This window comes from Neolamprologus multifasciatus, chromosome 5 (assembly GCF_963576455.1).
Source record: "Neolamprologus multifasciatus chromosome 5, fNeoMul1.2, whole genome shotgun sequence".
Taxonomy (NCBI): domain Eukaryota; kingdom Metazoa; phylum Chordata; class Actinopteri; order Cichliformes; family Cichlidae; genus Neolamprologus; species Neolamprologus multifasciatus.
Window position 1 is genome coordinate 19,343,561 of NC_140443.1, and position 26,818 is coordinate 19,370,378.

At 38.3% G+C, this 26,818-nt stretch overlaps 1 protein-coding gene and 1 long non-coding RNA gene across 2 annotated transcripts; one reads left to right on the plus strand and one right to left on the minus strand.

Annotated features, from left to right (window-relative positions):
• The first annotated feature begins 2,001 nt into the window (after positions 1-2,001).
• LOC146518446 (uncharacterized) lies at positions 2,002-7,776 on the plus strand. The gene is made up of 2 exons (XR_014873958.1): positions 2,002-5,310; positions 5,402-7,776. It is a non-coding gene; the product is annotated as an uncharacterized LOC146518446 (long non-coding RNA).
• Positions 7,777-12,798: 5,022 nt separating this feature from the next.
• LOC146518447 (inter-alpha-trypsin inhibitor heavy chain H3-like) lies at positions 12,799-26,241 on the minus strand. The gene is made up of 22 exons (XM_085158467.1): positions 25,661-26,241; positions 24,529-24,689; positions 24,293-24,397; positions 23,873-24,035; positions 23,666-23,776; positions 21,746-21,874; positions 21,521-21,637; positions 21,239-21,407; positions 21,035-21,145; positions 20,699-20,880; positions 20,412-20,591; positions 20,203-20,324; positions 19,413-19,594; positions 19,041-19,091; positions 18,746-18,826; positions 18,331-18,390; positions 15,621-15,689; positions 15,137-15,244; positions 14,813-14,981; positions 13,334-13,482; positions 13,060-13,144; positions 12,799-12,970 (listed from the first exon to the last, which is right to left on the minus strand). Exons 1-22 carry the CDS (start codon positions 25,730-25,732, stop codon positions 12,856-12,858), a joined length of 2,691 nt encoding a protein of 896 aa, XP_085014593.1. The 5' UTR covers positions 25,733-26,241; the 3' UTR covers positions 12,799-12,855.
• Positions 26,242-26,818: the final 577 nt, after the last annotated feature.

The window sequence follows — 26,818 nt, forward strand, 5'->3', positions numbered from 1 at the left end:
GTCTGGGAAAGCATGAACAAAAAGAGAGATGTGATGTAAATTTTTGTCAAAAAGGTCATTTATGACCGGCACCTATCAAGTGATTTGCTATGGGAGGTAATAAAATCTATGACAATTATAAATTGTATCACATTTAATTAAATTCAATTTTATTTATATAGCGCCAAATCACAACAACAGTTGCCTCAAGGCGCTTTATATTGTACAGTAGATCCTACAATAATAGATACAGAGAAAACCCCAAAAATCATATGATCCCCTATGAGCAAGCATAGGGGATCATAGTGGGAAGGAAAAACTCCCTTTTAACAGGAAGTTTTGGGCACACATTATTTTCATAACTGCTTTTGTGTGTGTGTGTGTGTGTGTGTGTGTGTGTGTGTGTGTGTGTGTGTGTGTGTGTAAACAATATTACATAGGTAAGGCTTTATAACAACATAGAGGAGTAGTGAAGGTGAAAGCCAGATCATTTATAGCCCATTGGAACTGCATAATAAATTTTATTTGTTTTTTAATGCAAAATTAGATCACAATCAAAGTGAAACTTAGACTCAGCAGCTAATAAGAAGCCCTGAGGGTTCAAGCCGCGACCTGGAGCTCCTCCTTAAAGCATCAATAGTGAGTAAGGATGGCCCTCACCTCAAACTCAACCAGTGAGAAAACTGATAACTTATTCTGCAGCTGATCATTGAGTAGCAGCTGTTGGGGGGCTATGACACCCTGTCACCTGAAGCCATAGTTCAGAAAGTGAGAAACCAGAGGTTCTTCGCTGCTTGACATATATGTATTGGAAATAGCCTCCTGAGTTAAATCAGCGAGCTCGGGCTCCTCCCTGAAGCACTAATAAAGTAATTCAAAGAGCAGGTGGCCTTAATCCCTGCCAATGAGAAGAGCAGCAAGGCAGGCTTTTACCAGATCAATAAAAAACATAGTCAAGGGATGACCAGGGATGAGCAGACAGATAAAAAAAAAAAAAGACATCATCAAAAACTGTCAGTACCAGGCTCTAATCCAGAGTCCAAACTTCTTCTATCAGTGTCTTTGGAAAAAGTAATGGTTATTTTCTTGGTTTCTTTGGTTACTTTTCCTCGTAAAATAAAAAGACAAAGCTGCTTTTCAGGCAATATCCCCACTCTGGGCAGGTTGGTGTGAGGTCTATCAATAAATAGCCATGCGGTTCTTTGGTGGTGTCTTCAAAACTCTCCAAGAAGAAATGTTGGAGTCCAGGAAATATTTAACAAGCTAACGTATTAATCTGTTATTAAACGTGGAGGTTTTGAATAAAAGCACGTAAGTACTGTTCATCCTGATGGTTTTGCTGTGTTTACCTTGCAAAAACACAAAACGAGTGAGCATCATGACACTAATGTTTTTATGGTGTCTGTAATGTGTAAAAATACAGACCACCTTTGGTTGAATTAAGTTTGACAAATGACATTGCCCAAAAAACCAAAATGATCCTGGTGCGAGGGAAACAAACTTTCATCTTCAAACAAATTAGGCAAGCCTTTAATGAATTTAATCCTGGCCATCTTGGCCATGAAACATGAACATGAAGAAACCATAGATAACCTGGACAGTGTTGGAGTCATCATCAAAGGTGTGGAAGTGCTTTACCACCTTGTTAGCATTGCACATGCCCTTACCATTTTATTTGGCCACATGTATTCATTGGACTTACCCAATGAATACATGTGGCCACAAATGTTTGTGGTTGAAAAAAACAAAACAATTTGAGGGAACGGTGTAGACAAGATATGGCAAGTAGACTGTGGAGGATTAAAGACCGTCTCTGATCCTTGTCATACAAACTCCCAGTCAGAATATCATGCAGGGACGAGTCCAGAATAAACAGGATAAGAGGTCAGTATCACCAAACCTTTATACAATTTTATGACTAAAAAGGATTTGCAGTAAAATGTGACTATCACAGTGAAAGGCCACTAACGATTCACAGAGTACTTTTAATGGTGCAACCTGCCAGCAATGGCACCCAAAAATTATGGGTGCTTTTCTTTAACCAGATCCACTCTAAATAAATGCGATCCCATGGGGACACTTATTACATCCACTAAGTGCTTTCCTAAGGAAATAATTGGTGGCACATTGCTGTGAGGTGTTTGGACATTTCTTAATTAATATTGCAGCAGGTCCAGCTGACATAAAGACAAAACCAAGGAAAAAAGAATCAGTTTTAAAATACGGCCCTCACTCTAAAACAAACTAGAGAGAAGAAAAACAGTGACACAATCACATGTGCAGCCCATCCTCCACCTGACTATGCTTGCTGCACAACATGATTAATGTCCTTTGTTACGGATTCAAATATTGGGAATGGATACAAGAGGAAAACCAAAATAACCACACTGGTCCGGCCGGGTCAAGTCAAACGATGATTTAATGAACACACGCGTGGGAGATGGACACCATACAGCAGACAGCATCAGATCTCAAAATGGTGGAGCCTTGATCAAACTTTTATAGCCTCTAGTGGCCCCCACCTAATCATAAAAGCCTAAACATTCACATTCTTTCTCTCACACAGCGCCTAAGCTACAACCTTGGCTCCCTGTTTATCTGCTCCTGCTAAGATGGGGCAGTATACTCTGTTCTCTTCTAATCAGACAAATAAGACGATGACTTTCTGTGAACAATATTTCTTATAACTCAGCAGTATAATGCATCATAAAACAATATCATTCATTCACAATAAATCAACAGTCTAATGTAATGCAAATCAGTTTACCAAATGTAATAGTTATCACCCTCTTCTAATTCAGGAGCATAATGCAAACTAAAACTACATAATAATTCACAATCTTTAATTAGGGGTCTAACATGGCATAAAATAATATTATAATCTGACAATTCCCCCTGATGAGCTCTTTAGACTTAAAGAGCTCACTTACACCCTCCAATCCAGTGTTACCGGGTTCATTTCTCCTTACTCCTTAGGCCCTTTGTCCCCCTGTTGGGTGAACCATATGTGAGATGACCTCTGTGTTTGCGCAGTTCAGATGCAAGAAAAACTTTTATTACAACAACAACAGTAGATACAGATGATACTCCCATCACTCCCCAGTTCTCCCACAGCTTTATTTCGGTGCTACCTTATACCCTCCAAACGTACTCGGACTAGAACCTCTGTCCGAGGAGCTTTTAACCTTTATTTTATTGCTGTATGCACCAATGTCTTCCAGTCGGGTGATCCTCGGCTCTTGTTTCCTTCAACATCAGGGGTTAGACAACCCTTCAGTCGTTGCACAGATCAGGGGATTATTCTGCCCCGATTTCAAACAATGATCTGTGTATTCTGGGATCACAGCTGTGTTCCCCAGGAAAAGGAACAGAAAGGTGTTCTCCTTATGACCAACAGCCTCTCGAACGTCGTTGGTGTGGTGTTCCTGGATTTCCGTCAACCCCTTCATGGTTATTGCTGTGTTTATGGGATCCATCCTTTTGAGGTGACTAACTGGAGCCCAAAATGCCATGACACTTGAACCCAGTTGATGTTTCAGCAGTCACCGTGTCTGTCTCTGCTGCCAAGGATCCTCGTATATCTGTGACCTCGTCTGGTGTCTGTTCCTTTCTCTGTAAGAGACAGAAAACCAAAACACCTCTCTTCCTAGCTCTAATCTAATGTTGCTGTCTACTGATCTTTTGGTGATTCAGAATTGGTTTAGAACATTCAGAATGTCCCAAGGACTTATCCTAATTTAGTGTATGTGTGTGTAAGCGTGTTTGCATTTAGCCCGCTGCACTCAAGGCATTTCCTACACTTTATCAGTCCGGACTATCGCCGAACGAAGCTTATGACCTTCAAAAAACCGAGTGCCAACTCATTATAAGCACATTTGCAAGATATGTATAAAAATGATTAAAACCACTCATTCTAATAAAAGACATAAAAACAAATTAGCCATTTCTAATTCTAACATGTGTCCATTCAATGAAGCTAGAAAATTAAAAGAAAAGGTTAGTGACCTCATATCTTAGAAAGTATCAGACTTTCTCCTGTCCAGTGTCGTTGCTCCAGTCTTGTTATTCTGTGTTAGGGAATGAAATCAATTTAATTGTCATGTTAGATCTGTTCAACACCTGGCTCCGCCCAGAGCCTGCGTCTTCACAATCGTCTACAAACAAAACCTGTATTAATATGAACTTCACTTCAATATGAACTTGTTGACTACTTTTGACACCTGTAGATAGAAGATTAACATGGGGTTATAACAATCACTGTAATACAAATGTTAATATGTCAATAGCTTCAATAAATGTTCAATGCAATGCTTGTTATATGATTCTGATGTAACAATAATGCTGATGCTAAAATAACAGTAAAACACACCCTTTTTTATCCCTTACTGACCACAGCAGGGGCCTCTATGTTTTAATTCAGCCATGAGGCTCACCTGATTCATCACTGAGCCCCACCGGCACTGGCATTTGACAGGGTGGTGCTGCATATTCTTCCTTTAATGTCACTATTTTCAATCTGTTAATTAGAGTGCTTAAACATGAAGTAGACTACGTCCACTACAAGTCAATACAACTGTGAATGTGGCCAATTATCAATCTATTTACCAATCAATAGCAAAAAATAGCTTTTATTTTATGCATGCTTTTAGTCAACCACTCACCCACAGGATCTCCAATCCCAGAAAATTCCTTCTCCTCATTTAATGAGTCTGTCCTCCTTCCATGCCCTGGTAACTGGTCCATCCAGAGCTGTATCATTATGAAATATACATACAACAAGCCAAACCACACCTTGGTCACACCAACCCTTTTCCGCCCTGAAGATGTCCAACGCCATCTTAGTCTGGACTGTCAAAGGTGATTTTAACGCTGATTGTTCCGACAATCCATTTATAACATTTCCTGGTCAGATTAGCCAATCCCTGCACTGGAATAAACATAATCAACATGATCAACATTTTTCCTGCGTGTTTTTTCACCATCTTATTGATTCCAATGCTCCATCCTTATGTGGTTTGCTGCATTATGTTTATCTAGAACTCCACTCTGTCTCTAAATGTTTGAAGAATTTTTCATGTTTGGGGTCAAGTTTTAAGAATTTGACCATACGTGAAATTAATGGTGTTATTGTAACATGGTAGACTAGTGTGCCTGTGTTAATTCAGCTCCATATTATTGTGTGAAGTTGCACTGGGTTGGGAGTGGTTTTTTGTGTGTGTGTCACATTTTTGGTTAGCCAATGGCTGGAATTCGGTTTGACTAATTACAGGCAGGTGTACTTGATTGCACTGATACACTGGTCTACTTATAGCCCACACTACAAACACTGCTGTGTCATTTTGTCTCTCTGTGCATGTATGTAATGTGATAATCTGATATGTTTGGGATGCATGGGTTTTGCGCTATGAATTTTATACTGAAGGTGTCATTTTGTCTCTCTGTGCAGGCCAGGGCCTATTATATGCCACAGCCTAAAGGCAGCATAGTTGCACAGGTTGGAGTGATCACTGGCTATATGCTTGCAGGGTGGTGGGTCTCCAAGGACAACTTCTACCCCTGTTAAAGGCAACATGTGGAGTGCAACTGGCCGTGTGGCATAGCTGGCTCTGACCTTGGGACTGTGTGTTTTTATTTGATTCATGAATGGGACACTGGACTGTTTTATCTTTTATCTCTTAATATTTTTTGTCACTAAATTATCTTTTAGAATTTTATTGACTGTCATCGTTTTGCCCACGACTGAGACGGTTGGTCAGACCTAAAATCTTTCTTTGGGTGTGTTACATTATCACCCCCATCGGGGCTTACCTTTCCCACTTCTGATGATATTCCTCCCTATTCTTTGCAAGTACCCGCTTTTGGTGGCAAGAAACTGTTGGTGTGGTCAAGTGGGCGCTGTAAAAACAAAAGCTCAGGACAGAACAGTTATCAGTCACGTACTTCATACAAAATTAGCATATATTGAATTTCATATTGATCCTCTGAGTGTAATGGTACATTTTAATTTTTCTTTATTTTGCTCTTATTCTTGTGCAGCACCACATGCCCCTGTCTGTCGGTTCTATCTTACTTTTCTAAATTATTGACTATTTCAATGGAGAACCTAAATGACGTGGACCAGTGTTTGTCATTACATATCTATATTTTGAATGTGACAAGTCTATCATTCCCCTGTTATTCATAGACATCAGTAGAGTTTTTTGACTTTTTCTATCTAAATTAATTGGCTTTTTTTTTTTTTTTACAGTGGCCTGCTATGGTTAATAATAACATGTTCAGTCTTGAGTGAAATCAAAGCTTCTCTTCACTTTAGCATTTAACATTCCCAACAATATAATGTGCTGCATTAATCGAAACACAGCTAATAAAACCCAATTTTCTTAATGGAAACATCAGTAGCTCAAAATTAGCAACCAAAGGGTTAAGTCTGCAGTTCACACTCATGTGACGCTGCAGCCTCCCCCCTTAGCCTCTGTCCTCCTACTCCTGCAAAAACAAAACAAAGCGAGACAAAACATCCACCCTTCTTTTACAGGCGAGGTGAATTGTTTGTAGACATGTACTAATCCTAAAGTCGGTATCGTTTTTGTCTCAGTATCAAGTCAGTTAAAACTTTTAGTCGTCAGTCCATCACAGTCCAGTCACATGCATACATTCACACACATTCATACCAGATATTGCTGATAATGGAGTCTCACGCGGAACCTATTCGAGGCTCCATCACCAGCAAGATGACGTCATCATTTTAAAGGAAAAACAGTTCCTTGTTTTTTGGACTGGATTGACTCGCTGCAATCCTTTTAGGCTCAGGACTTCTCATGTGATCAATGTCCCATATAAGTGAATTTCTCCCAAGCCCATTATAATCATGGAGAAAAATACTTTGCAACTGTTTTCAGTAAGAATGTTTTATAGCGCTTTAAAGTTCAATCTCTCAGGCCTGGATTAAAGAGCTGATTTGTTAAATCAGGAACTCACAAAATACCAAAATATCACCACCGGTGGATCACTCCTCTCAGATGTTCTTATTTCAGTGCACTGTGACAAAAGCAAAAACAACGTAACCAATAAAATACTCATATAATAACAAATACTGGGGCCCATTAGAAACCTGTCCAAGCATAAAACCATCTTTCTCTCTCTTAGAGAAAGAAAACAATCCAAACCTCACTGATAAAATCAACCTAGTGTTAAGCAAAACCCAAAATCAACCAAAACTTCACCAGAAAGTTTTTCTCTGTCCCGGGACAATATTGTGTAGGAATACAGGTACCGTAACTTCTTTTGCACTGACAAAAACATGTTGGACTTATTTGATTCAATAGTGGACACTAGTTGCACACAAATGTTTTGCTTTGGTAGAAACTTAAACAACTGAGTTAAATCAACACAACCTTTTCATTTTCAGTTAACCTGTGTATTTTGAGTTCATATTACACGATTAAAACATGTTCAGATGGAGTAAGTTGAGCTCCTGGAATATTTTAATCCTTCACAATTCTGTCCTTTTATTTCAACACTATTCAATAACTTTTATCCAAATTCTACTTGGTCCCTTAAATACTACATGTTGTCTTCATATTGCCTACGGTTCAACAAAGTCTAAATTCTGGTTACCATAAAAATTAAATGGGTCTACAACAACTACCATCCTCCTATCTTTATCCTGATTGCACGAGGGCTGGGAAATAACTCTAAAGTGATAGGTTACGAGGCAGGGTGCACCCCGAACCGGTCACCAGTCTATCACCTAGAAACAAACAACCATTTACACTTACATTCACGGATAATTTAGAATCATCAATTAACCTAACTCTAACAGCTGCATGACTTTTCACTGTGGCAGGAAACCAGAATACCCAGAGAGAAACCACTGCAAACTAGCCAGACTGTGGACTTGCACCCAGGACCTTCTTACTGTGGAGCAACAGCACTCACCAGCATGCCAACAATGTAGGAAATACAGGGAAGCTATGATTTCCTGTTGAATTTTTGTACAAATCTTTAAAGCCTGAGGCAATTGTGTTAAATACACGTGGGATGCTTACGTAAATCCAAGGGCTGGCCCCCTTTTCTTCTTTTTATTTTATATTTTATTATTGTTATTATTTTTATTTTATTTATTTTTTTTCAGTGTGTTCCTCCTTCAATTAAATCTCAATCACAAAAATGTGGCGCTCCGAAGTAAGGCCCACACCATTAATTCACCATTTTCACTCTGTACCACTGCTCCTTATCAGGCTGTGTGAAGCACAGTAAACAATTCAGTTGAGGCCTTGAGCCATAAACAGACATCACTCACAGACATTGTTTTCTTAACCAAACTGCTCTAGACCCTGTCCCCTAAATCTGCACAAATGCCCTCTGGGTGACATGAAATGCATTTAACCAATTAAACAATCAATGGCTTCTTGTTGTTGTAACAAATTCTGTATTTGGACGTTTGTGTGCAGCATTTTGCGTATCAGCATAGCATTTGTTAGTAAAGCATTCTTCATTGCAGCAGCGTGTGTGTATCACTCTTCATTGCACAAACATGTGTAGGTGTATGTGTGTATGTGAGTGTGTGTGTGGATCACTTCTCAATGAATTGAATCAGCATTTTGATTTGTGTGTGTGTGTTTGTGTTCATTTCTCAGTCAATCAACGAGTGCATATGTGTTCATATGTGTGTTTCTCTTGCTTCTGAGTCAGTGTATGTAGAGGTGTGTGTTTGTGTGTGTGTGTTTGTGTTCATCACTTTCCTGTTCTGGTGTTCTGGGTAAACCATGGCCTGAGGCTTGCTCTGGGGTCCCGCCCTCCCCCTTTTCAGTCCGTTTGGGTCCGTTGGTGCTGCTGCCCAAAGTTCTCTCCATACTGGTTCTGGCCCCAATTGAGGCAGTCCTTTTCTCCAGTGTCCTGCATCTTCTCCTTGTCCAGCTCCTCCTTAACTTGACCCTTTTTGCTTCTGTAGCTCCTTCAGGGTTTGCTCCTGTGTTGGAGCTTCTCGTCAGGTTTGGCAACCTCCTGCTCCAGCAAGCTCCGGCCTGATTTAAAGTCCTGTATCTGGGACTCCAAGCCTGACTGATGGGTTCGATTAGCAGCCAGCTCCTCCTGAGGCATGCTCAGTTTCTGCTCTGATGTCTTGAGCTCTCACTGAGGGCAGAAACCTCAGAGTCTTTTCCGTACACGTCAGATTGAAGTTTTTTGATGTTTTCCTTGCTTTGCTCCACGGCCTTCTGCAGCTCTGCTGTTCGGCTCTTCTCAGAGGTCAGCTCCTGGCTGAACCCCGACACCTGTGCCTTCAGCTTATGTTCTTCTGCTGCTTTTGTCCAATCTGAGGTGCCTTCTGACCTCAGTCACTCCTCGTGTCTCTGGCACGCCCTTTTTGCTGCCCGATCCTCCGTGTTGGTCCATCACTGTCCTGCACAGTTTTAATGCAGAGTTGTTAAGGTCAGCATTCTTTTGCTCGGCCTCACTTATCATCAGGGCTTAATAGGCGTCTCGTCACAGCTCTGTCAGCTGAAGCTATCTGGAAATCTCCCCCGTGTAGTGAAACGGGCCTTGGATTTAACGTTCTCCGTCTCCGCTGCATGAGATCTCTTTCCTGCAGCACTGTTGACATTCTCAGGCTGTTGTTGTGAGTCCAGCTGCTGTAGCATTTGGTCAGGGTCACATCAAAGATGGTAGAAGGGAGAGCAAAGATGGTAGAGGGGAGAGCAGGAGTCCAGGTCAGCCTCGGCTTTCAGGGCCGACAAAGCAGCCTGTAATTAAGCATAAAGAGAAAAAACAAAAACAAAACAAAAACAGACGAACAGGAAAATGATGTTGTTTGAAAATGATGTTGTTTTGGCTATGTTATTCAGAGAGGGGCCAGGCCCTATGTCAGCCTTCTCCCCCCCTTTTTTTGTTTTTTCTCACTATATAATCAACTCCTAACCCACCACGTTGACAGGACAACATAGGTACACGTTAAAATTCTTAAGATCATGTTTAATAATTCAAAAAAGGAATTTTATTTCATTCAATAATCACTTATATTAATCAATCACAGGAAAACATGTCACAATTTGACTCTTTTAACCACTAAATTTGTTGTTTCATCACTGGTTTGTGATTTACCAGTGTCTGTCTTTTTGAAGTCAAGTTGTTGTCCTGCAACCCAGAGAGTTTAATTGTTAGTAGTGGATAGACTTTATCATTTAACATCAGGTGTATGTTAAGTTTCGCTGCTTTAACCTTGCTTGAAAATTTTCACGTGTTCATGAGTGTAAGCTGTTTCTTCATTGCGTGTATGTGCGTTTGTGGGTGGGTTATTTTAACTTTTTTTTTTTTTTTTTTTTTTCTCAAGCAAGGCATTTCTCCAATTGTATGTGTTTTTAATTTTGTTTCCCAAATTTTGATTTCCCACCTTAAATAACAGCATTCCATGTCTTCAGCCAGGAATTAGAGCTTGCTTGTGAGATTCAGGGACACATGGTGCCAAAAACAATTCAGTGAAAAACTTGCCTGAAAATTTCCAGTGATGGTAACCGATAACTGGAGGAGAAGATGTCCTTTAAGCTTCTTTTTCGGTTATGGACAAAGTGAGAGGTCAAACTGTAAAATTTTGAGCCAGAGCTTGGCATGTGTGTCGTCCCAATTTTATTAATCTATCCTTTTGCTGCTGTACTCAGGTTTCCAGGTTGAGAGAAATCCACCTGTATTAAGAGACTAAAACATTCATTTACTATTTTTCTTACAACATCCATTTGGTTCATCTGCCTAGATTTTACTCTCTCTCTTGGTGCATAGTTCACACAGTCAGGCAGTTGCCTTTTATGGGCATGCAAGTTTCCGGTCACTTACCCCCAGCAGCTGCGAAGCCGTCTCTCCCATATCAAAACCCAGCCAAACATTAAACATTCACCGTAGTGATTTAAAACTTTATTTGTAATATTGTAATCAGCAAAATCAGCGTTTTAATTACAGGCATGTATCATTGTTTGCAAATCATATTTATAAAACTCAATAACACGCTAAACAGGAAGTCCTCTGTGGGCTTCACAGCAACCACCTCATTTGCATGTTCACACACTATCTAATAATAGCTCGCAACACACTGTCGTCACACACAGCCTCGTTTCACACTCAACTCTATATTATATTACAAAGACGTCTTATATTTACAATCACTCTCAGGCCTGAAAGTTTTAGCGCCTACACAATTTTGACAAATTTAAGATAACGGGTCCAACCGAAGAAAGTCCAACTTTTTTGTAATCAATTAACCAGTATCAGACTCGAACTGTATCTGGCCTCATCTCTAAAGTCCCTACCTCAATTTAAAGTGCCCAAAAAAGCGCAGATAAGGAGACTCTAACTCCTAGTTATTCTGGAGTGCCCCAAGCTCCACAGTGACCAACTGAACTAACCCTGTTCGCCGACAGGTCAAGGTCGCGCGTCCGCGGCCAGGAGGGAGCGTAACCTCCGGGCTATGCGCCTCTTAGTGGCCTCTAACCACCGTTCTAACAAAATTTATAATACTTTTAAACAACAGACAACACCCAAAAAACAAGAGCATGACTGAGGCAGATGCAACGTTGTTGACATTGGAGACTCGAACTCGCAAAATGACCAACAGAAATGCAATCTTTAGACCAATGGAGACTCGAACTCACAAAATGACCAACTCCCTATCCAACTACCTGAGACTCTAACTCAGTATTATTTTCCTTTACCTTGGGACTCTAACCCAGTATTATTACTTGTAACCTTACTTCAAATTTCAACACTCATGAGATTTTTTCCTCAAAATCAAAACAGACACTCACCGGCAACTTTTACTGAATAGACATTTAATTTCATCGTCCAATTCAGCACACTTCGGATAAAATCAACAGGCCTGTGCCTACCTCTTTTATAAAGGCGCCTGTCCACTCAGTTCGATTGCCGGATAATGTCTGCCCGTCTGACCACCTCGGACCGTCCAAGCCTCCAAAACTTCCATCCCAATACCACAGGACGAGCCCCCAAAACTGTTACGGATTCAAATATTGGGAATGGATACAAGAGGAAAACCAAAATAACCACACTGGTCCGGCCGGGTCAAGTCAAACGATGATTTAATGAACACACGCGTGGGAGATGGACACCATACAGCAGACAGCATCAGATCTCAAAATGGTGGAGCCTTGATCAAACTTTTATAGCCTCTAGTGGCCCCCACCTAATCATAAAAGCCTAAACATTCACATTCTTTCTCTCACACAGCGCCTAAGCTACAACCTTGGCTCCCTGTTTATCTGCTCCTGCTAAGATGGGGCAGTATACTCTGTTCTCTTCTAATCAGACAAATAAGACGATGACTTTCTGTGAACAATATTTCTTATAACTCAGCAGTATAATGCATCATAAAACAATATCATTCATTCACAATAAATCAACAGTCTAATGTAATGCAAATCAGTTTACCAAATGTAATAGTTATCACCCTCTTCTAATTCAGGAGCATAATGCAAACTAAAACTACATAATAATTCACAATCTTTAATTAGGGGTCTAACATGGCATAAAATAATATTATAATCTGACACCTTTCACTCATTACTTGAATCATACTGAAGGGCAGTATTATCACAAAGTGCTTGAATGACAACGCAATCTACTCAGCATAGACTTCAAAACATTGTAACATCCCAAAACCACAATTTTCAACGACTACACATCTAAACAATGGAGAGAAGACACTTTCTGCTACTTCCTCTTTTATTACCTTCCTTTGATGCCCTGGGTCTTAAGCCTTTCCCATTACATAGACATACATTCTGAGATCAACATTGAATACGTTTCAAAATGCTCTTTTTTTAAACTGATACTTTTTATTTCTTCATGTTTGTAATTCAGCACTGTTCACGCTTAAAGTTGTGCCACGGAAAAATCTGCCAGTGGCCTCTGCAGGGCAGAGTCAGCAGACATAAGCCAGCAGTTCTTTGTGACAGGAGGGTCGATGCTGTAATCAGTAGCGCTGTCACTACAAAAGGAGAAAAAAAGATTATAGGTGGAATCTTAAACGGCTTTATGTTTTGAATGAAGAAATTGAAAACATTACAAAAAATGTACCTTGTAACATCTGTCTCTTGGTTTTTAATCTTTAGTTTTGTGACAGGAACTTGCTGCACCACCTCATACACTGCAGGCTTTACAGCTGGAAAAAGGGAGTAGAACAATAAAATAGAACCTGACATTTAGAATCAGATACTAAAACAGACCCAGCATCAAGATATTTTTACAGAAAACACCACTGCTGGTTGTAAACGGGTTTTTCTTAACTATATACACAATTTTCCAGCTCATGCAGTGAATATTCACACATACACAAAAACCTTCCACTCACCTAAAAGTCCTTCAGAGTCGCCAGCCGAGCGATGCTTTTTTAAAACTGGCCAAAGGAATTTGTTGCCATTCTTCTCATGAACTAAGATCACCAGGCGCATCTTTCCAGCTGTAACATGTATTTTCTTGTTGTGCACAACCACTGTCACACTGCAAGGATATGGAGTTTATTTGAACTTTTTAAAGCTCTGTAAAGTTTCTGAGCATTTCACATATTTTGGCGGATTTTTCCCCTGCACATGTACAATAATAATTAAACTTCTGTAATATGAGAGGGTGCACAGGCTGACTATCATGCCTAAGAGCAAATTCATTTTGAAACTTGAAAGGTTTGCTAGTCTCACAAGATCCCTTTAGTTACACCAGTCAAGTCATACTATAGGCCTATTTTTCCACAGGCAACATGTTCAAAGATGCACAGCATCCAACATCAGATGCTCTTTTGCGGGTAATGTGAAGTTGCTCTCCATTCATATTGGAATATTGTTGAATGAGGCAAGTTGTATAGTTTTGTGTGCTGTATTAGAGTAGAAAAGCACTGTGTAAAAACTGGTCCATTTATCATTGGCTAATGAATTATCAGTTAAAAGTCATTTGCCAGTAAGTGTGTGGTTTACTTATGACTTACTTACTTTACTTATCCTTATCACATCTCATCACACGTCTTTCCAACTAAATTCCAGGCTTTAAAACAAAATTTCAGAAATTAACAGGTGACATAATTTGATGCTATATCGCCAAAGAAAAAAATTGTTACTCTCAATCGTTTCATATTTATCATAACGTCCTAAATCGTAATTTGCTTAGATAAGTAGCAATAGGAATAATTTTTTTTTTTTAAATTTACCACCTTTTTTAAAAAAAAATTCTGCAATTAGCAGGCACCACTGTGATGCCTGCCAAATGCTGCAGTGGGCTCCTGACAGCCTTGTGTTCAGATTACACTTCCAAAACTATTAAAGGCATTACAAAGGGCCACAATTGTATGGATTATAATGAAATGAAAGATGAAAATTGTTTCCCAAAACAAAGCTAAGGAGAAAGTGAGCAAGATGTACAAACACGAACACCAACAAAGACGAATCTTGTAATTCTGAAGATGAGAAGAGTTTCTGTCACTGACAAAAAAAATTGTTCCACTTTTGTGGGTGTACAGAACCTTTAATGTAAGCATGAGTTTTAAAAAGCATTATAAGAATAATGTTGTGCAGCCAATTTGCTCTGCATTTGTAAACTACTAACCTTGTTGAAGGGTCTGCTTACCAAACTAGATCTCACTAAAAAACATTTCATATGTTTAATCGGTACAAATAAAAATCAGTGATAACTCCATTTGTTGCGTGTTTATTCTCTTGTTCAGTCTGACTCATGTAAGCTAATTTAGGATTCGTCATCTCCTATACTTCTTGGAAAAAGTGAAGTTACATATCTGTATACAATACTGAGAACATGAGTTTGTACCATTATATTGCAAGATTACCTCCCAGCTGTGATGGTATCCTGTCCAGTGTGATGTGCCACTGTCTGTCCTTCTCGTACAGTCACGCCCCTGGAGTCAATCTCAACATGATGGTCAGTTTGGAAGTGTATAAAAATACTGTTGAAGCCTCCATTCACAACTGAACCAAGCTTACCATTCACAAACAGCTCTAAAACAAAAGAGAAATGCAGCTCTTAACACACTAAACAAATTGGGGATTATATTAAAATGCTAATGAGAAATTTGAATAGTAAGATTTTATTATGCATGAAAAGAAAAAATATATCAGGGTTCATTAAATTAGGAAAAGTTAACACTACTGACCCTCACTGGAATGGTGAAGTAGTTTAAGTTGTAGTGAGCCACTGACATCAAAGCACAATGGAACAGTCTGATTCTCAGTGTTTATTAAAAACCTGTGAAGAAGAGGAACTAGATACACATAGACACACTGAGTCAGTATATAGAAACTCTGTTCCTCAAAATAAAAAGCTTAACATTCAACACCAACTTTACTGTTTTCACATATTAGTCACTTTACTTCTTTTGGGTAGTAAACATTGAAAAAACAAATTCAGGTTTTTTTAAACATGGAAATTAATTTTTATAAATCTATAAAAGAACAACACCTCATGCCACAGATACACAGTTTTAGAAAATAGACTAAATACAAATCATTTTCTTTGTTTAAGTAATCGTGTGAGGTAGTATTATGATGATATGTTTTTGTTTACATTTTAACCTGTAAATGCCATTTACAAAATCCTCTCTGAGGATCTATCTTTATACTATCAATAAAATACAATACCATCAGTTGCCTGTGGGACATTGACAGTTGTAGAGAGGACCGTGAACACAGGGACAGGGGGAGCAGGAGCTACAAACAAATTTAGACAATAGTTACGCACAGTAATATTGCAAAGCTCTGATGGATATTGTATGACTTTGGACAAAACATGTATGTTCTTGTATTAAACATCAAGCAATAAATACACACTTTATTCTATGGCAAATATTTACATTAACAAAAACAATTTCCTTTGTTTAAGTCAGTGGTGTCCAAATCCAGGCCTCAAGGGCCGGTGTCTTGCAGGGTTTAGATGTGTCCTTGATCCAACACAGCTGATTTAAGTCCTCAACATGTCTTGAAGTTCAGGTGTGTAGACCCAGGGTGAGATCCAAGGGCGTAGATTTAGTTTTGGCATTGGTGGGGACGGATGATTCAACCACCGAACCCTGCCCCGTTTCTTTTTTTTTCCCATTTTGTTTTTGCTTCTTAATAAAAACAGGAGAAATATACTTGCCTACATATGCTATTCTTGCTATGCTTTTAAACCATTTAAAATCACAATTCATAGTTTTATATGTGAATTATATAATGTTAATTTACTATTAAACAAATGACTGACTAAGTATTTTAGGCTTTAGTTTACTTCAGCCATATTCCATATAAATCAGGTATTATACAAACATAAAAATAGCTTCAAATACAGTCATGACAATAAAAGAATATGACTTTAAGGACTTAACAACATTACTTCAGTTATAGTACACCAACGTCTGTTATATTTTGGCACTAAGGGAACACTGAATGACCTGGTGGTTTTTGTCCATAAAACTACTCGTCTAAGATTACCACAAAGTAAAAGATCTCTCAGCAAAATTATGCAACATTTAGGCACTATTGCCCCGATCAGATCAGTGAGCTGAGATTTTCTATTCTAAACATGAACAACTGTTACAGCAACAGACATGGACTACTGGTGTCCCACACAACAACTCAATGTCCACTATGTGAAGGAGCCAAACACATGCCTTCTCCTCTCGTTAACTGAGATAAACCGCTGGCATATTTGTTTTACATCTATATTGTCCAGTCTCTCCTGGTGGACATGGCATACAGCAGCATTGTTTAATCTTATTTGAGTCATTGTTGACCTTAGCCATCTTTTTAGTCTTCTGAGAGCACTGAAGCTTCTTTCAGCCTCAGTACCTGCGTTTTATCCTCAGATTACAATTATTATTCTGTGCTTGATGTGCCTCACCTTTGGCCCTGGCTCTTCCCCTCTGACTGCACTAGAACATATTGCCACCTGATAAAATAACACATTGATCCGTGCCATATAAAAAGTGAGACATGTCAATTCAGATTCTTTGTCAAATATACACTAATGAAACAATTTACATCAGCAGCCTAACAATTGTCGTGATAATAAATACTATTTAATCTACAGCACCAAATCATCAGTCAGTCACCTGTGACCTCACTTCTTCACCTCTGTCTGAGCTACAACATGGCAGAGCTGCCTCTGTCACCTAATAACAGTGAGACATTCCAAATACATGCAGTCACACACGTGCTTCAAATACAGTAATGAACCAACAAGTCATCATCCAACTTCACCTGTGATCTTGTGTCACCATTACTCTCTGAGCTTTGTGTTCGTTCTTCTGTCACCTGACAAATAGGACATAGATGACAATAAGAATAATATGTGTGGCTGCTTCAGTGTTTCTGTCAATTTGTGCAGATCTTGACTCATCAGTAATGTTTGTAGGGTGAGTGCATTTTTAAAACAATTTGTGCAAACTGCATTACAAGGTGGAGTATTTGCACAATCATGACTACCTCATGATATTTTGTCTCAAAAATTAACCCTATGAACATGTCAGTACCATTAGGATGAAATTATTGTGTCACCAACATTTTAATGTTAGACGTATAATTTTAACAGCCTCTGTAAACTAATATCCTGGCTCGCTCAAAGCTGCCGTTTTCTCTGACAGTTTCAATCAAAATTAGAAATGCTACTCTGGGAGACTGAGATAACTAAAAGTGCTGCATGTTGTTCAGTTAGTTTCCAAAACACGTTATTCATGGTTGCATACAATTTTAGACTGATGTGGGCCAAAGCCTAGCATAGCCTGTAACGTTATTATGACGGACACATTTTATGAGTTAATTTGGCTTTAAGTGACTTGCAGGTTTCTTTGAAAAATACTTTCTTATATCCAGGTTCTTCCTTTTTGCTGCCATCCTCCTCTCCTCCTCGCAGCGCAGGCTTGCCGCTGCTAAAACTAAACAGAGCTCCCTGAAAGGCACAGCCAATCACATTGGCCATTTTTCTCACATGAGGTAGGACTCCAGTAGAGAACGTAATTTAACTCTTTCTGCACCGCTAGGTGAATGAGACGTTGACAGATCGTTTTTTTGTCTTTCTATCGGGTTTGATTTTCTTTACTGGAATAGATCAAATTATTGGTGGGGACAATTCAATAATCGCTGAATATTGGTGGGGACATGTCCCTTCCGTCCATGCCAAATCTACGCCCTTGGTGAGATCTAAAACCTGCAGGACACCGGCCCTCAAAGCCTGGAGTTGGCCAAGCCTGGTTTAAGTCATCAGTTGGGGAAGTATCATGAGTTTAACCTGGAGATGCCATGTATAAAATCCCCTGTAAAATCTTTAATTCTATCAAAAGAAAAACGAAAGTATGCCATCCATGCAATACTATACCATGAGTTGCCAGTGGAAAATGACTAGAAGTGTCTAGAAGTCCACTCTTGAGTTTACGAACTACAAAAAAATTCAGACATTAGTTACGCACAAGAATTTTGCAAAGCTCGGGTGAATTTTGTATAACTTCAGACATCACTGTTTTCATATTCAACCTCAAACAAAAAACACACTTAATGTGATTCTAATAATTTCTATTATTTGATAACATCTTGTAACTGCTCTATATAGCTGAAAATTAAGATGTGCACACACAAAAAAGAGAAATGAAAGAAGTAAGGAGTGAATTTTAATTGAAGGAGCCAGACATATAGTTTGGACCTCTAAAACATAAAAAGGAAAAAAGTCATATAAAGCCTATTCATATGAAAGACACTTCTTGTATTTTCAGTATGTCATCCATGCAATACTATACCACGAGTGTTTTTCCTTAAAACACGAACAGGGGCCGGATGCCTGGGGGTTAGAGCATGTTTTAACATGACCATTCCATGATCTACAAAAAAAATTCAGACAACATTAGTTACATACAAGAATATCACAAAAGTCTGGTGAATACTGTATGGCTTCAGACAATACATCACTAAAAGCTCAAAAGGAAAAATAATAATAATGAAAACCAAATTGTGTAAAAAAAGAACAAAAAAACAAACCTTCTTGTATTTTTAATATACCATCCATGCAATGCAATGTAAAAATACACTTTATACCATGAACAGGAACATGTTGGATCCTGGTCCTGCGGTTACTAGGAACAGGAACTACAAAAAATTCAGACAAGAATATTGCAAAGTTCTGTCAAATATTGTATGATTTCAGGCAAGGCATCACTATTCTCATATTTAATCACCAACAAAACACTAAATAGAAACTTTACTTGTAATAATTTCTATTATTACAAGTAATAATAGAAATTAATAATTTATATTATTACATAACTGTTTAGTTTTCAATTTTTCTACATTTTCTAGTAGTTAAATTATAAATACTCAATGGTTCTCTTTTATGTGACAGAGAAACAACAAATAATTAAGTGAATTGATCCAAATAAAATACTTGAATTTTAATAATCTTTTAATAACCTCCAGTGAAATGCCTTCTCTGTGGTGTTTCACCTTCCTTGGGTTTATGAAGCACATCTGTGTTCTCTCCGGGAGGCTTTGTAACCACCATGGATGTGAGAGGGGTCACAAAACTGTACCTCAGTGATAGCTCCAAAGCCTGCTTCTTCACTTTCTCTTTCTCAGTTTCAGATAACTGAAGCCTGTGTCACAAAGGATTAAATAAATAAGGGATTTGACACAGAAATCAAATGTAATTAAGCAATTAAAAAAAATGTTTCCATGTCCAAAGATAATCCAGGGTTTTGAAAATATTGATATAGGGTTACAAACCTGAAAGGCTGTTTGAATTATGAACATGGATAAATTAATATACTACTTCCTTCAAGAAGGATTTGCAGCTGTATCGCAACAGCTGTGACACCCCAGAGTTAAAGAAATAAATTTACTTTGGAAACCAGCCTTTAGTCCAGAGTCAACCGGTTAAAAAGTACACAAATAAATTAAATAGAATTAAAAGTGGTGGTAACATTGTTACCATCTCATATCACCATTAAAACTGGAAACTGTGCAGTATTTTCCTAACAAATATATAAAGGTGTGTAAAACAGAATCTTTTGGGCCTTGGACTGAACAAACCATTTCTTCTTCAGGCTCAGGTAAATTATGATGAGCCTTACCCGAAATCTCAGCTTTGCTGTACAAATCTACAACTACTTAGTTTAGGGGAAAGATTTGTGTTGCTACCCTTTAAAATAAGCTCATCACTTGAAAAGAAAAAAAGTGGAAAGATGCTATAAGTCAAACTCACTCTTTGTCCAGAAGCTGCTTAACTGTGAGGTACGCCCAAACCCTCTGGATACGGTCATCAGACACTGTTCCAGTGGATTCCATGGTTTCATTTGGATTAGAGAATATTATTCTTCTATTACTCTGTAATAAATTAATTGTAACGTCAGTCTATCGCAAAAAAGGTTTTGAGAAGAGTTCTGCTGATGAGTCCTTTGGATTGATTCTTACTGAAATGGCCACAACTTGTGGGGTGAAGGTTTCAATGTTATTATCTGTGATCTCACCGGCCACCACAATCTCAGAACCATTATAATACTGACTGAAGTTAGTCTGGGTTAGATTGGTCCCACCCACATAGATCATTGTCACATCTGTCAGTAGAGGTGTGGCCACCTCTTCATAGAAACCCTGTTGACATACAGTGTGGAAATGATACAAATCATGCTCGTATTTTTTTCTTTCAATTCTCAGGGGTTTCAAATCACATAAAAGAAGAGCATGCATAATTTAAATACCTTCAGCTGTAAATCAGCATCAGAGTCTTCATAAATCCGTCGTGCCACACCGTTATTTTGCAGCGACATTTTCTCAAGGAACTTAAAATCAACATCAAAACCGAAACCGAGACAGTACAGTGGGAATTTGCCTGCAATAGCCTGTCTTACATTTGACTGGATTTTCTCCAGATTTGTCACCCCTGAAAAGAGACGAGACATACCCAGTTCAGCTCAGAAACATTGTAGTCTCATTATTCATAATAAATCAGGACTTTTAACCACAATAAGCTCATAAAGATCTCAGTTTCATGAAATATTTGTGTACATTTGTTTACAGATGTGTTTTATTACAACCTGAGGTTGGGTCTCCATCTGTAAGAAGTATAAGGATAGATGCTGAACCTTCTCTGTTATGTGCATTCAGCATACGTGCTCCTTGCAGCACTGCTTCATTTATGTCTGTGGCTGAAATGCAACAACAACAAACACATTTTCAGTACCGCTATTCCCCTCCCAACTGTTGATACTCCAAAATGTGTATTTACTGCAACTTCTCACATCCTCTGTCTTGTATATTTTGTGCAAAGTTTTTGGCACTTTCCAGGTTTTTGCTGTTTGCCTGAACGAGTTCTCGCTTCCAGTAAGAAATTATGCCATCAAAAGTGATCAGACCAAAGTGATCATCTTCTGCCAGATCATTCAGAATGTGGATTAATGCAGTCCTAGTCTGGGTAAGAAAACATAATTCATGGCTACATATTGTTTTTCTTTTCATTAAAAATGTAAAAAAAAAAAAAAAGTATAAAATAATATCAGAAACAGACCCTTCAAATACTTTACCTGCTCAATTTTTCTGCCCCCCATTGAGCCACTTTGATCAATAACAAAGACGACATTTTTTGGTATCCGTGGAAGATCAGATGGTGCAAAATGATGAACAAAGTATCCGTCAGATTTCTAAGGCGGCGTTATTAAAAAAAAACCAACTTGATTGGTTATAGGATTATTCAAGAAGCTTTTTAGCCCAAGTCATACGGTTTGTGTTGCTAAAAGACCAGGGTTTACCTTGATGTGTCCCAGTCCATTATCCCTGTTAACATCATAAACAATAACCAGATCTCCATTCATACCCTGATCTCCACAGCTGTCACACATTTTCTGTTGGTCGACTGTTGGATAGAAATACACCCACGCCTGAAAACAGAGTGAATCACAGAGTTTAGAAAGTTGAAAGAGAGAGATGTCAGTAATTTTATTTTCTGTATACATGGTCTGCTGAAAATGTAAATGCAAACAGAATTAAATGATTAGTAAACCACTGAAATTATGTTTTTGAATTGTGAATTTGTGAATTATAAGGACCCAAGATGCGGCAGCAGTGGTGCAAGTGACTTTATTTACCAACAGTGGATACAACAGAGATGGCGAGGGTGAAACATGAAACTAAGAAAACCGAAACTGGAAAAACTAACAGATATGCAGGGAGGCACAGGAAAATACACAGGAAGACGGACGGAGAGAAGCAGACGAACCAGCAACGAGGGCGAGGGAAAACACACTATAAATACACACACCAGTAATCAGGGGATGGGAAACAGGAGGGAAACACACTTGGGAGACATAACACCTGACCAGGCAGGGGAAACGTAAACAGAACACACTGACATCAGACAGAGACCTTCAAAGTAAAACAGGAAACACAAACAAAACACACACCAACTAAACACAGACTGGAGGACACCAACATAGGAACATGAAATGTGAAACAGAAGAGTACAAAAACCCAAGATAACCAAAACCACAGAATAATAATAAACTTAACATAAACACGGAGTCACAGACTCCAGACCATGACAATATGTATTTGAACCACTGCATCATGAACACTTCAGAAAACCGAAAACACTTCACTGCTACAAAGACAAATGTGGGTTAAAACTTAGCCATGTACAGAAAAAAACATATTAAGAAGATTTAGAAACCAGCCTCTTTTCTAGTCTCTTTGGGCTGTTTTTTCTCTGCTTTGTGTTAAACTGTAAGCACTAAAAGCAAGACTGTCTTCATCCGCAATATGATAGTGATCTGTGTTTGTGTGTGGGACTGTAGCCTCAGGTTTCTGTTGTTTTCTGGTAATTATGTAACTGTTTCAGGTCATTTTATGGAGTGATGATAACGTAATTTAACACGTAATGTAGCAAGTAATGTAACAAATTACCTCCTCCTGCAAGTAAAGTGTTTTTTGTTAAGTATTGTGTAATAGTTGATTTTTCTTGAGTAATGACCCAAACACTGGTGCTGACAGCGTTTTTCTAGTCCAATCATTTTCTTCCAAACCTTTTATAAGCCAATCAGACTTTGTTTGGTGTGTTTTAAAATCTCAGTTCTCTTCTGCCATTCATTCATCCAGCCTGTCTCATCACCATGTCCACCTCCGACTGATCATTCAGAGGCGCATCCATGTCTCCATCTTCACCTTCACCTCCACTGGCATCTAGAATCCATGGGGATCCTGCCCTTATGCCTATCATTGCTGGGACCTCATTCTACTATGATGGTTCATCAGAATCTAATTGCCAAATAATTATTAATCCAATTCTGTATGTCATGTAAATTCTGTAAATCATGTTCAGTTCTTCCAAGTGATCTCTAGTTAATAAACTGCTGTAGGATTTTTACGATTTGGAAGCACGATGTGCTGCCATCTACATTACGCCAGACATCAGAACTTTGCTAGCATTTGTGTTGTGTACAAGGATCAGAAATGAGCCATAATGTTGGAAGAAATATCATTGTTACCATAATGATAATATGGTAATGTTATAATGTTATTTGTGCATTGTACTCATTTTATAGTCATTCATTTTACACTGAGATCAAGCTCCCTCTTACTGCAAATGAATAACAACCTGTTAGTACCTCAAACTGTTTCTTGTTAGAAAGCTTGTGTTTTTTTTTACTGTTCTGCAACAAAAAAGATTTCAGTACCTGTTTATCTGCATGTGTTTTGGTGATGGCATTAGCGAGGGCATTGGTGCTCAGGCCTCCTTTCACATTGATGAAACTGATGCCAGCTTCCTCGTGAATGTACACATCCACCTGGTAATAAATACAATATAATAAAAATAAAAGATCTCATCTTGTGTGATGTTATCTCAGCATTTTTTCACTAATAGATACCAATAAGACAATCACCTTGAAGTCACTGACAGGCTGTGTGGGTCGAGCATGAATTTGCAGCTCGTACTTGCCATGTGTGCGTTTCATTAATTCCTCATATGTGAGTTCAAAAGTGACCTTTTTGTGAGCAGCCACAGTTACAGAGGTCTTAAATTCCTCCAGTGTCCTCCCTACAGAACTAAAGCAGAAAAAAATTATCTCACTAAATTGTAATTATGGCTGTAATTTGAACCTGAGCAGAGAATAAGGTTAACTCTAAAGATATTTTCCTATTCGCATTAACATTATTTTAGAGAAATTAAGAAAGAAGAGAAAACACAAGAACAGACCAAACTAATTTTGAATGACAAAAATGTTTTCTTTTTCTTCTTCTTTATCCAAAGGAACACTCAGTGTATTTGTACAATACCTATCATTTAATCATTTAGTTAATACCTGACAAGTCCAGCACTTTCACCACGGGACACAGCTTCAGTGTACTGCTGCTGAGCTTGCTCCTTAGCTTTTACAACACCATCATAAACTTGGCCATCAATAAACCTGAAGAGGATCAAGAAAAGCCCTTGTGTAAATGCACATACTACTGAGTATCCTGTCATTTATTCTTCACTGTAGAATTCTTTATTTGCAAAAGTCTCTGGATGGTTACACATTATTTTAATTTCACACACATTCGAAATTTACTGATGAAGGCATTCTTGGGAATCTGAACATGAAATTCAATTTCCTTTGACTCATCCATACGATTGGCCACACGGCTTGTGATGACAGTGGTGGCATAACGACTGGTCACTGTGGAGTTGATGTGAAAGCTGTAGATGTCCCAGTCATCCTGAGCAAACACAGGAGGCACATTTCACCGAAAAAATAATGCTTAACTGAGCTTAGCAGCTGACCAAAGGTCAAATTTAGCAGAAAAATTATTTGTTTTTGGATGATATCATTGCCATAAGGGAAATAGATACACATCCACACCATAAATGTGACTGGTTATGTGCTGAAAAACATCAACACATGAAAATAAATAAATTAATAGAATCACCAGCTGACACACTGCAGCTGCTGGGTGCAATAAATTATCAAATATTTATTGCAACCTGATAAATGCCAACAGTTCACCAGGATGCAGTAAATACATGGAAACAGAGTTTTACACTGTGCTATGTGTTGATTTTTGTTTTGTTTTTGTTTTTGTGGATAATGTGGAATCTCATTGGTCTAAATACAGAAATTTAAATTTTTTTCATTTAGTGTTTATGGGATATACCAAAAGTTAATTCACTTTACATTTATTCCCTGAATACTTTTTATGCATACAGTTGATTCTCAAGGTCTTTCCAAATCATGAAAACACATATATAAGAATAAATCAATTAATGGGACATAAATCGCTTAACCTAGCACTAACCATCACTGTTATTAAATGTATATCTTTAAACATTAAAATGAGCTAATAGACTACTTTATACTCTGACCCTAGACAAAGGATAAAGTAAACACATTCAGGATTTCTTCACTTAAGGTGTCATTACATTATCTTCTATCTGTTACTTAAAGGCTTAAGCTTATTTCAGTCCTTATGTTAAATTATTATCATGTAATAGGACCAACATGAAGTAACACTGGAGGAAGAAGTCAAAAGGACCTTCACCCTGCAAAGTTCAGTGTACTGAAAGATGCCAAGAGAGCTAAAAATCAATGGACCTCATAAATCTCTTGTTATCTGTGAAGTATAAATAGCACTTTTTAAGGATTTTGTTACATTGAAATGCTGTTGCTGCCATTTATGTGTACTGAACTTACCTTGTTTGGCAGTGTGGAAGCCAAAGCCAGCAGGAATATGATGAAGGTGATTTGCACCACAGTTCTCCCCATGATGCCTCCAACCAAAATGCCAGCAAAACAGCCAAAACACTCTTTTGAACTCAAACAAGGACAGCGTTATTGTGTACCTATTTTTTCAAACTCTGTTTTCCCTATCTCCAGTTTCAACAACTGTCTGTGACAAAAACACCCACTCACATAAGTAAATCAGTAATTTACCAGAAATCCAGCAGTTTCTGTGGGAGTTCATGTTTACATTGAGGGTCAAACCTTTGCACTTTACCAGGACTTTGGTCCCACGGCTGTCTTTTCATTAGTGACAGGAAATTCTGTTTCCTGTCTTGGCAATAATTTGTCTTTCCATTACTAGTGACTGTAACTAATAATGTTTTGTTTAGGGCAAAAAAATATTTATGACTTAAAGTATGTAGTTGAGACTGTGCCATTCTGAAACCATCTGAAAGGTGCTGGGAAAAACAGCCTTGAAGGTTTCATTGCAAGCATTAGATAAGGTTTTCATCACTGGCACGAATATCATGGTTATTTGGGGCTTTTAATGATTTATTTGAAAAGTTCTTTTTCCAAGGTTGAATACAGCATTTATCTTTAACGACTTTAAAAAGCATGAATTGGATTCTTTTTTAAATTTATTTTAAATTTTATCTAATCCATACAGTGTCAAATCTATACATACACCATCATTAATATTTGGTTTAAAGTCGTTTCGCAAATTGAACCCAAGCCAAATGTTTTTGGTAGCGATTAACAAGCTTCTGGCATAATTTGGCTGGATATTTAACCACTCTTCTTGGCATAATTGGCATAACTGAGTTCACTTAAATTAGTTTCTTTGCATAGAGCCAGCTTTTAAGTGTTGTCCACATAGGATTAAGGCTGAAGCTTTGGCCATTGCAGATGTTTGCTTCCTTTATCCAAAACTGTAATTGGCGTGTGCTTCAGATTAGCATTCTGTTGGAACACCCAGCTGTGTCCAAATCACCTCCAAGTCAACCCCCCTGCTCCTGCTTCATTATTTCATCCACCTTGTGCAGTGTTGCAGTACCACTAGCAACAAAACAGCTCCAGACCACGACACTACCACCACCATGCTTCACTGCGGGTACACAGTTTTCAGGT